This window comes from Nerophis lumbriciformis, linkage group LG25 (assembly GCF_033978685.3).
Source record: "Nerophis lumbriciformis linkage group LG25, RoL_Nlum_v2.1, whole genome shotgun sequence".
NCBI classification, from domain to species: Eukaryota; Metazoa; Chordata; class Actinopteri; order Syngnathiformes; family Syngnathidae; genus Nerophis; species Nerophis lumbriciformis.
Window position 1 is genome coordinate 15,537,501 of NC_084572.2, and position 11,307 is coordinate 15,548,807.

At 41.9% G+C, this 11,307-nt stretch overlaps 1 protein-coding gene across 2 annotated transcripts in view; it reads right to left on the bottom strand.

Annotated features, from left to right (window-relative positions):
• Positions 1-10,611, bottom strand: part of cxxc4 (CXXC finger 4) — a 96,636-nt gene extending 86,025 nt beyond the window's left edge. Inside the window, exons 1-2 of one of the 2 annotated variants that reach the window (XM_061984518.1) lie at positions 10,499-10,611; positions 6,778-7,717 (exon numbers count right to left, since the gene is read on the bottom strand). In XM_061984518.1, coding sequence (XP_061840502.1) covers positions 6,778-7,602 — 825 coding nt within the window. In that variant the 5' untranslated portion in view covers positions 7,603-7,717; positions 10,499-10,611. Of the gene's footprint in view, positions 1-6,777; positions 7,718-9,142; positions 9,447-10,498 lie in introns of those variants that run through there. The other variant, XM_061984517.1, reaches the window with a different exon arrangement.
• Positions 10,612-11,307: the final 696 nt, after the last annotated feature.

Genomic DNA, 11,307 nt, shown 5'->3' on the forward strand with positions numbered 1-11,307 from the left:
CCCACTGCTCCCCTCACCTCCCAGGGGGTGGAACAAGGGGATGGGTCAAAAGCAGAGGACACATTTCACCACACTTAATGTGTGTGTGACAATCATTGATACTTTAACTTTTTTACTTTAAAATGAGTAAAAAACAAAATTATATGGAGAGCTTGTTTGCAAAGAGTTTTTTTCATGTATTCATTTTTCATGCACTTATTTACTATATTTATCTTTCACACGTGGAAAACCTAATAAACAAATAAATAAATAATGCCGACATTAAAGGGGAACATTATCACCAGACCTATGTAAGCGTCAATATATACCTTGATGTTGCAGAAAAAAGACCATATTTTTTTTAACCGATTTCCGAACTCTAAATGGGTGAATTTTGGCAAATTAAACGCCTTTCTATTATTCGCTCTCGGAGCGATGACGTCACAAAGTGCCGTCACACCGGGAAGCAATCCGCCATTTTCTCAAACACATTACAAACACCGAGTCAAATCAGCTCTGTTATTTTCCGTTTTTTCGACTGTTTTCCGTACCTTGGAGACATCATGCCTCGTCGGTGTGTTGTCGGAGGGTGTAACAACACGAACAGGGACGGATTTAAGTTGCACCAGTGGCCCAAAGATGCGAAAGTGGCAAGAAATTGGACGTTTGTTCCGCACACTTTACCGACGAAAGCTATGCTACGACAGAGATGGCAAGAATGTGTGGATATTCTGCGACACTCAAAGCAGATGCATTTCCAACTGGACTGGACAGATCAGCTTTCAGGAAAAGAGAGCGGATGAGGGTATGTCTACAGAATATATTAATTGATGAAAACTGGGCTGTCTGCACTCTCAAAGTGCATGTTGTTGCCAAATGTATTTAATATGCTGTAAACCTAGTTCATAGTTGCTAGTTTCCTTTAATGCCAAACAAACACATACCAATCGTTGGTTAGAAGGCGATCGCCGAATTCGTCCTCGCTTTCTCCCGTGTTGCTGGCTGTCGTGTCGTTTTCGTCGGTTTCGCTTGCATACGGTTCAAACCGATATGGCTCAATAGCTTCAGTTTCTTCTTCAATTTCGTTTTCGCTACCTGCCTCCACACTACAACCATCCGTTTCAATACATGCGTAATCTGTTGAATCGCTTAAGCCGCTGAAATCCGAGTCTGAATCCGAGCTAATGTCGCTATATCTTGCTGTCCTATGCACCATGTTTGTTTGTATTCGCATCACTGTGTGACGTCACAGGAAAATGGACGGGTGTATATAACGATGGTTAAAATCAGGCACTTTGAAGCTTTTTTTAGGGATATTGCGTGATGGGTAAAATTTTGAAAAAAACTTCGAAAAATAAAATAAGCCACTGGGAACTGATTTTTAATGGTTTTAACCCTTCTGAAATTGTGATAATGTTCCCCTTTAAACCAGTCCCTGGTGCAAAAAAGGTTGGGTACCCCCTGCTATAAATCATATATACATGTAGGTATCAATGACATTAATCAAAAATTGTAATTGTTTCTTTTTCTAAAACCGTGCCAAAAAGTAAGGGTCACATGGTCACATTTACCATTCTCATTAAAAATACATTCGCTGTCAACTTTTTCCCCCATCTATTATGTGAACCAGTCCATGTAAAGCCAAACGGTTTGGACCAGTATGGCAATGCAAGCTGCGAGGAGAGTAATTAACATTCACGGGAATGCACGAGGCTCATCCACACATAAAGTTGAGGTGAAAGCCAGCACACCCATGATCGCATTTGCAAAGTTTCCAAAGGACCTTTGAGCCGTCGGCGCTGCAGCTAAGCGAAGGTATATAACTGCACGGGAAATGTTAGGTTAGATGAGATTTTTCTGCCAAACTAATCCATCCTGCAAGCAAGGAGCGGGGTGAAAGCGAGAGGCTGAATCTGCTACGGAACAGCACGGCGGTGACACAGGGCAACTCTCGAGGGCCTTGCATTAGCGTGCTAAATTAAAGGGGGTATTAGATTAAATTGGCTCTCCGATTTCAGGGGTGTGAGTAAAATTCTGATTTGCATTTTTTTTTTTTTTTTTCAACGCTGCGTACGATATAATTAGTTCAGGGCGATTCCCATGTGGAGAACGCTGACAGCCAAATCTAACTGGCAGCCAGCAGCTTATCATCTCTGGCAAGGCAAATAGGTACACAAGACGAGTATTTAGCAAGAGGGCGTGACTGCTGGATTCAAAGTGTGGGATGGAGTTAGCATGTTGACATGAGAAGTTGCTCCCGGAATCCTAATGAACTTTGAAAAAAAGATCCCTTTCCCCTTCATTTTATGATAAAACTGAACAAGTGCCACTTAGGACCCTCAAGGAACTTGCGCCCTACTTCCGTAAACAGAAAGTGCTGATGTAATTACAGGTGTCTCGACCAAAAATTACCACTATCAAAGAGTGTCGTCGGAATAACTCACTGAAGATGCTTTTAGAAGGTGTTTCCGTGTTTGGTGCGTCTACCCATTTATTAAAAAAACAGTCAGACATACTTCCGGGACATCTGTTTTGAGACACGTTTGTACACAATATACACAAAGGCTTCCGATTGCCACCTCCGTGGTCCACAATGCCAGCCCGTAACCCATCAGAAAGCCTTTTATTGGAAGACATCAACTTTAAGGTCGCTGTTATTCCACCTTTAAACATTTCCCAGACCGTGCGATGCGTGACATGCAAGTAAATATCAAAACCTGCACACTTCCCCAACTTTGACAGTCTCTTTCTTGCAATATGATGTAACTTTGCTTAATTGTTTGTGATACTAATCCAATCGTTTCCCTTCCCAAAGCATAATAATTCGCTACAAATCAACAAACTTTGCCACCATGCTCCGCCTCCATCATATGGCATCCGCCAGGGCAGTGGTTCTCAACCTTTTTTCAGTGATGTACCCCCTGTGAACATTTTTTTAATTCAAGTACCCCCTAATCAGAGGAAAGCATTTTTGGTTGAAAAAAAGAGATAAAGAAGTAAAATACAGCACTATGTCATCAGTTTCTGATTTATTAAATTGTATAACAGTGCAAAATATTGCTCATTTGTAGTGGGCTTTCTTGAACTATTTGGAAAAAAAGATATAAAAATAACTAAAAACTTGTTGAAAAATAAACAAGTGATTCAATTATAAATAAAGATTTCTACACATAGAAGTAATCATCAACTTAAAGTGCCCTCTTTGGGGATTGTAATAGAGATCAATCTGGATTCATGAACTTAATTCTAAACATTTTGTTGAAGTATTATTCAATACATATATTTATAAAGGATTTTTGAATTGTTGCTATTTTTAGAATATTTTTTAAAAATCTCACATACCCCTTGGCATACTTTCAAGTACCCCCAGGGGTACGCGTACCCCTATTTGAGAACCACTGAGCCAGGGTACTCAACTAAATTGTTTTGGGAGCCACATTTCCAGAAAGCTAAGGACCAGGGGCTGGACTTCTCCTTTCACGATTATTCTTACTTTGTATATTCCGGAGAACCAGCATCCTCTACAGCAGTGTTTTTCAACCACTGTGCCGCGGCACACTGGTGTGCCGTAAGATACAGTCTGGTGTGCCGTGGGTGATTATCTAAATTCACCTGTTTGGGTTAAAAATATTTTTTGCAAACCAGTAATTATAGTCTGCAAATTATGCGTTGTTGTTGAGTCTTGGTGCTGTCTAGAGCTCGGCAGAGTAACCGTGTAATACTCTTCCATATCAGTAGGTGGCAGCAGGTAGCTAATTACTTTGTAGATGTCGGAAACAGCGGGAGGCAGTGTGCAGGTAAAAGGGTGTCTAATGCGTAAACCAAAAATAAACAAAAGGTGAGTGCCCCTAAGAAAAGGCATTGAAGCTTAGGGAAGGCTATGCAGAACGAAAGTAAAACTGAACTGGCTTCAAAGTAAACAAAAACAGAATGCTGGACGACAGCAAAGACTTACTGTGGAGCAAAGACGGCGTCCACAATGTACATCCGAACATGACATGACAATCCACAATGTTCCCACAAAGAAGGATAAAAACAACTGAATCATTCTTGATTGCTAAAACAAAGTAGATGCGGGAAATATTGCTCAAAGGAAGACATAAAACTGCTACAGGAAAATACAAAAAAAAAGAGAAAAAGCCACCAAAATAGGAGCGCAAGACAAGAACTAAAACACTACACACAGGAAAACAGCAAAAAAAGACCAAATAAGTCAGGGCGTGATGTGACAGGTGGTGACAGTACACCTACTTTGAGACAAGAGCTATATTGATGCATGCTTAGTTATGGTTTAAAGTCATATCTAACAATTGCGACAACGACTTTTTACTGTCAACTGAGTTTCGTTTTTTTCAGTGATTTCTGCTTTTTTCAATGCAAAAAATGTGCCTTGGCTCAAAAAAGGTTGAAAAACATTGCTCTACAGTACACATTTGACGTTGGTTTATTTATTTTGTCAAGAGTTACAGGAGTGACCTGCTGTTTTTTAAGGACCTTTGGCGAAAAAAGCTAGTCAAAGACCATCTCTATGGCAGCACTCTAGTGTTTTTTAAGAATTTGCAGCAAAAATGTGAGTCTCTCACAAATCTTTTGAACTGAACAAGCGGCCACCATTGGAATAACCCAAAGGATGAAAAAAGAGATGACCTAAAATGGAACACCACTAGTATAACTGAAGAAGTGACTAATGACTGCATCAGAAGTAAACAAGCTTACTTACATAAATCACATTGCGAATAAAATGTGTAACTGCCAAAAAAAAGGGAAGACTTAAAGGGGTGCCTTGAGGGACGCATCAGTCATGTAAAATCAGACGTTTGCAGCCCAGCATTCTGTTTGCTAGCAAGGTTGAAATGCAAATGCAAGGATGGGCCAATGTGTTTATAGTGGTCCAAGGAGCACTCTAGTCTTTTTAATAGTTTGCTGCAAAAATGTTTGTCTCCCAAGTTTTGAACTAAACCCGGGGGTCGGAATGATATCATTCCTGAGCTAGATTTTCCCCTCAGGCCGCCAGTAGGATAGCCCTGGCATAGGCTAAAAATGTGCAATTTCGCATTGCCCTGCAGTCTAGATGTTTACACTGCAGGCCAAAGTGGACCAAATCAGATGTTTTTCCAGCTGACTGTTCAGTTACCAAGTAAAATATGGTCGTTATCAGACTTCAGTATAAAGCCCAACGTACCTTGCATGCGCAGTTCCATAAAGTGAAAACAAAGGAAGTTGCCCGGGTACTCGGAAATGAACAAGGAAGTCGCTACCACACGAGAAAACATGGACACCACGGATCAGTGGTTAGTTAGTGGGTTTGCACCGTGGATGTTGTGTAGAGGGAGTAGGCAGAAGAAGGAAAACAATTGCAGGAAGAGGAAGAAGAGCATTGCAAAAAGGAAAGTGATCGTGCTGTGCACATGCACGGATGACGTAGCTGGACTCAAGATGACGTAAAGTCGCAAACAGGTCGCTTTGCCGTTTAGACTGCAGTCACATTTGAAAAGGTGAGATTCCAAACAAATTCGGACTACCCTTGATGTGGCCCAAATCTGATGTTAAATTTGAAGCATTTTGGAGCGTTTAACTTGGCAAAAAAACATCCAATCCGTGTCACATTAAGGGGGATTGAGGACAGCATCATCCCCATACACACTCATTTTGATCAAGGTCTGAACTTGTGGAGAGGAGTTATGGGGAGTTTTGTCTTTATAGGCAAATCTTTAATGTAATCTTCAAACTTTGCCACCATGCTGTTAAAAAAGCTTTGTACTTCAGTGTTCACACAAATTTCCTATGAAGAGCGCAAACTGAAGGGCCCAATATGTTCAGTAAACTAAACCAAAGTTGTGTTATGTGGTCAGAAGTGCTGAATGTAACACTCAAGCAATCAGATCATGAAATTGACGCTAACTACACGGCAGAATCAGTCATTTCCATCATCTTCAGTCCACAATTGGTTACGTCCCAAATAGCGCTGTAAAATGGAAATGTATATCACAGAACATCCCGCAAACCAATATAAAGAGATGACAAGAATCTCCACGTAAAAATTAGTTGAAACAAGTGAACTAGTGTTGTTGGTGACTACAGTAGTACATTCAGTATGTTGTCTTCATTAGTGAATACATGTAAACAATATATGATGATCAGCTGGTTCAAATTACTCTGCACCCAAGTTGGGTTCAGATAAACCTTTTGCTAATCAGTTGGTCTTAACCCTGTTTCTGTTTTTCCTACAGAAAGGCCTCTTACATTGACCAAACTGAAGCCCACTAATATGTGCAATGGTTGTTTGTCAATATACACATGCTTCTTAGGACCAAGGGTCCTCTGAGTGTAAACTCTGAGAAATGCCATCAGCAGTCCTGCCATCCCTTTCAGCATCTCGCGGTGGTCGGAGGCTGAGGCTTTGCGGGATATTGATTCTCTCCATCCAGAGACGGTTTCCATAATTGGTTAAAATGACCGGGTGCCGAGAGGGATAGCTCTCTGCTGAAAACCATTTCCCAGCCCCGTTTGGAGCCGAGCCAAGCTCTGGGTTGTTCGGATATGTTCCAGCCCCAGTCTGACTGGCAGCAATTAGGGGTGTCTGAGCCAAGCTCAGCTTGCGCTTCGCACAAACACCCCTAATTACTGCCAATTAGGCTAGGCGGGTAGGCAGATTTGAGAAGCCGGGGGGATGTTCAGGCATGGGTGGGCATGGAAACAATTTTCAAGGGCTTAGAACGTGACTGGATGAAAAGGTTAATGCTTTAGAGTGCAAGGGGATAATAACAAAAGATGGGGAAGCCAAGCCCCGGTTCTCACCTCCAGCGACGAGCCTGGCTTCTTCTTCAACTCCTCGCATTTCCTAAATTTGCAGATCTGGTGGCCCGTTTTGCGGTTCCGACAACTGCTGCAGACACCACAGTTGATTAGCCGCCTGCAGGGTGCACAGACCCCACACCTTTTCCTTTTCTTCTTCGCCGGGTTGCCACTCGATGCCGAAGAATTATTCTGTGGGCAGTCTGCCAGATTGGCAATTTGAAACGCACTGTCTGTAACGGCTGCTGAGGCTGCGGGGGAGTGAAGGGCTGTCATGACGATGACCCCAGGAGGTAATGAGATGCCCCCTAAAGCCGGAATAGCTGAAAAAGTTCCAACGCGTTCAGGGAGATTCATTATCTCTGCTTCGGCGGCGCCGCATTTCAGCTTGTTCATGCATTCTCCTGCTAAAGGTCTGCAGTGTTCGGGGGATAAGGTAGAGAGGAAATTATTATTTGCCATTTGCAGCGTCTCTGGCGGCACGCCAGGCTTACCCGGCCTCTGGGAGTCATTTCTATGCATGCTGGTCCTATTAGGGTTTATTGCCGCTGATTTCCTCCCCCAGAGCATGGCGTTATCGCAGTTCCAAGGGGACATGCCAATTCTGGCGCTGGGAAAAATGGGCGTCGTGATGCGGGCGATCTTGGCAGACTGCGAAAATGCCCCATTGGTTTTGTAAAAGTTGGCAAAAGACCTGTACCTTTCCATTTCAGCGTTATAATCCAAAAGCTGGCTTAATCCACCATCCTGGAGAGTATCCTTTTGTAAAAGAGACAAGTCGGCGTTCTGTACATTTTCAATGCAAAGTGCACTGTTTAGGTTAGACATGGCTGAGGATGGCTGGTCGTTGCTTAGGAGGGAGGAGGGAGGTTACCGTGGCCTTGGTCGGAAGTCGAGCTGCTTACCAACAAGGCCGTAGCATCCTGAGTTAGCTTCACCGGTGCTAAAAGTGGGGAAAAGGTATACACATAAGACGTAATGATTATAATGTAATTTTGTGAAGAACATTGAAAAAGTTACAATAGGGGGAAAAAAAGCATGCTTCAAAACCCACTACTGATATTATTGGAGCGATTTCAACACAAACTAAATTTTCTTTTAGAAGAGTTAGAATCGGAATTTCTGACTCCAGAGCTGCAAACCAAGAATTCTTGGTAACACTTTAGTATGGGGAACATATTCAAAGTAACAAAGACTTAATTAGGAGTTATTTGGACACTAGGGGAACATATTGTAAGTCTTAATTTAGAGTTAATTGGTTAGGGTTAGGGTTGTTGTATAATAAGACCATGCAGAATAAGGCATTAATAAGTACTTAATAATAACTAACTAAGAGCCAATATGTTACTAATTTGCATGTTAATAAGCAACTAATTACTGGTGAATATGTTCCCCCAAAGTGTTACCGAATTCTTAACTTGAACTACCGTACAAATACTATGCAATAGTCCTTCGAGGAACATACTAAGTGGATTCAAAAACACAATACTTAGAGTCAATGTTTGGAAGATCTTTACTTGCTTTTAGAACCAAATAGGTCACCCAAGACCACCCACCGGTCTATTTCCTCCAATGTAAACGCAATAAAAGCCACTGGTGAATTTGCATCCAAACCATGGACCAACTGGTGTCACCCTGTGTGTACGTCATTGTGTGTCCAAGAGTGCGTGTGTGGTTAATTTCCTCTATCTCTACACCAGATTCGGTTTCCACAAGATAACAGCCCCATTAGACACATCCAGCTTTACCTTTTTCCCCCCCTGTGTGTCCCCTCTGATCCATATGTGGGACAGCAAATCACTTCCAAAATACATTATAGTATGCACACAAGTTAAGAAGATCAACTCGCGTGGATTTATTGCCAGTGTGATTATATGTTATGTTATTGTTATCAGGTGTACACAACTTTCACATACACATATTTAATACATTCAAAACAACCCGGAGCCAAGAGTGAACTGAACCTCCTCCTCGGCCTAATGATCATCTCTCCGCCGGGTGATTATTACTTAATCAATCCGCCCAAGAAGCAGAACATGTGGCCCAGAGGCAATCAAGTCTTCGGCATTGATTTTCAGCCTGTAAACAAACTTTACAAAGATAGAAATGTCCAATACGCACACGCAGGAGCTAGGGATGAAGCCGAGCGATATTAATTCATCGGGCAACCGTGGGAGATATTCCCATCCAAAGGTCACGGGTTAGTAATCCGAATTAAAAAATAAAATCCCCGAAAAAAACCGAACTTAATCTGGCATTGCCCGGGTGACTTTGACAAAGACACATGCATGACAGGACGGGACGGTGCAGGACTGGATAGGATGCTGAAGGACTTTGCCAAGGAAGGTGATGGGGTTGCTTCACCTACCAGGTTCCCGCTGAGAGCAGCTCCTGAGGCGCTAGCAGCCTGCGGCCGTCAACACGCACATTACCGCTGAGAGATGTGGAGCGTGGAGGTGGTGGACGGGGAGAGAAAAAAAAAAAAAAAGAAGAAAAAAAAAAAGAGCGTGTGCGTCGGGGGGGTGGGAGCGCTCACTCAAAACAAAAGAGCCATCTCTTGTTTTTGTAGCGACTTTTCTTACGGAAGGATGAAAAATAAATATATAAACGGAGGTTTCAATAAAGCCAAAAAAAAAGGCGCTAGAAGCAGAGGGAGTTGCTGTTGTCCTGATCCCGGGCTTTGTGGAGAGTGTGAGAGTCTCTCTCTCTCTCCCCCCCCCCCCCACCTCTCTCTCTCTCTCTCTCTGTGTGTGTGCGCTCGCTCTGTGGTTGCTGTCGCTGAGTGTGGCTGATTGGTGCTGAGGTGAGGACGCGGGGATGTGGACACCTACTGATCATTGGCTGGAAATTACTATAGAAACACGCGGGAGGTGGGAGGGGGACAGTGGATGGGCTCGACGTGTTCAGCATCCGTACATTGGAATATTTGGGTGGAAAAAAAAGATACAAAAATATACGTGTTTTTATTATGCGTTAGTGTAGGAGGTAGGGCGTCGGCAACCCAAAATGTGGAAAGAGCCATATTGGACCAAATATACAAAAAATTAATTTGTCTGGAGCCGCAAAAAAATAAAAGACTTATATACCGTATTTTTCGGAGTATAAGTCGCTCCGGAGTATAAGTCGCGCCGGCCGAAAATGCATAATAAAGATGGGGAAAAAACATATATAAGTCGCAGATAGAACCCAACACCAAGAATAGACATTTGAAAGGCAATTTAAAATAAATAAAGAATAGTGAACAACAGGCTGAATAAGTGTACGTTATATGAGGCATAAATAACCAACTGAGAACGTGCCTGGTATGTTAACGTAACATATTATGGTAAGAGTCATTCAAATAATTATAACATATAGAACATGCTATACGTTTACCAAACAATCTGTCACTCCTAATCGCTAAATCCCATGAAATCTTATACATCTAGTCCAGAGGTCAGCAACCCAAAATGTTGAAAGAGCGTTATTGGACCAAAAATACAAAAACAAATCTGTCTGGAGCCGCAACAAATTAAAAGCCATATTACATACAGATAAATTTAATTAATATGACTTAAAGGAAACTAAATGACCTCAAATATAGCAACAGATGAGGCATAATTATGCAATATGTACATATAGCTAGCCTAAATAGCATGTTAGCATCGATTAGCTCGCAGTCATGCAGTGACCAAATATGTCTGATTAGCACTCCACACAAGTCAATAACATCAACAAAACTCACCTTTGTGGATTCATGCACAACGTTAAAAGTTTGGTGGACAACATGAGACAGAAAAAGAAGAGGCATAAAACACGTCTTAGAAAGTCGCAGAAAGATATACATGTAAACAAACTAAGGTGAGTTCAAGGACTGCAAAAATTAGTAGGACAAAACGGCGCTCGCCAAATACTCGAATCAGTGAAGCATGTTTAATATAAACAGTGTGCTTTATAACAATTAGGGAGGTTTGTGTCATGTTTGTCCTCCTACAGAAACCATATTAAAACAAAAACTTTTTTTTTTTTCCCCTCAACTTTTTCCATTTTTCATACATTTTTGAAAAAGCTCCAGAGAGCCACTAGGGCGGCGCTAGAGCCGCGGGTTGCCGACCCCTGGTCTAGTCTCTTACGTGAATGAGCTAAATAATATTATTTAATATTTTACGGTAATGTGTTAATAATTTCACACATAAGTCGCTCCTGAGTATAAGTCGCACCCCCGGCCAAACTATGAAAAAAACTGCGACTTATAGTCCGAAAAATACGGTAAGTGTTATAATGAAGGCAACACATGATGATCGTGTCTATATTAGCTATGATAGCCTACTATCAAAATGACTATGTGTCGCAGGCTGACGCAAATCTTCGTTGACAGAAATGTTGAAATGTAATATTTATTCTACACATTTTTACAACATTAGAAACCATGAGTAAAACTTCTCAGAAGGTGAGATAACTCCTGGAAATGACTGGATTTTAATTAGAGATGTCCGATAATATCGGCCTGCCGATACTGTCGGCCGATAAATGCTTTAAAATGTAAAATCGGAA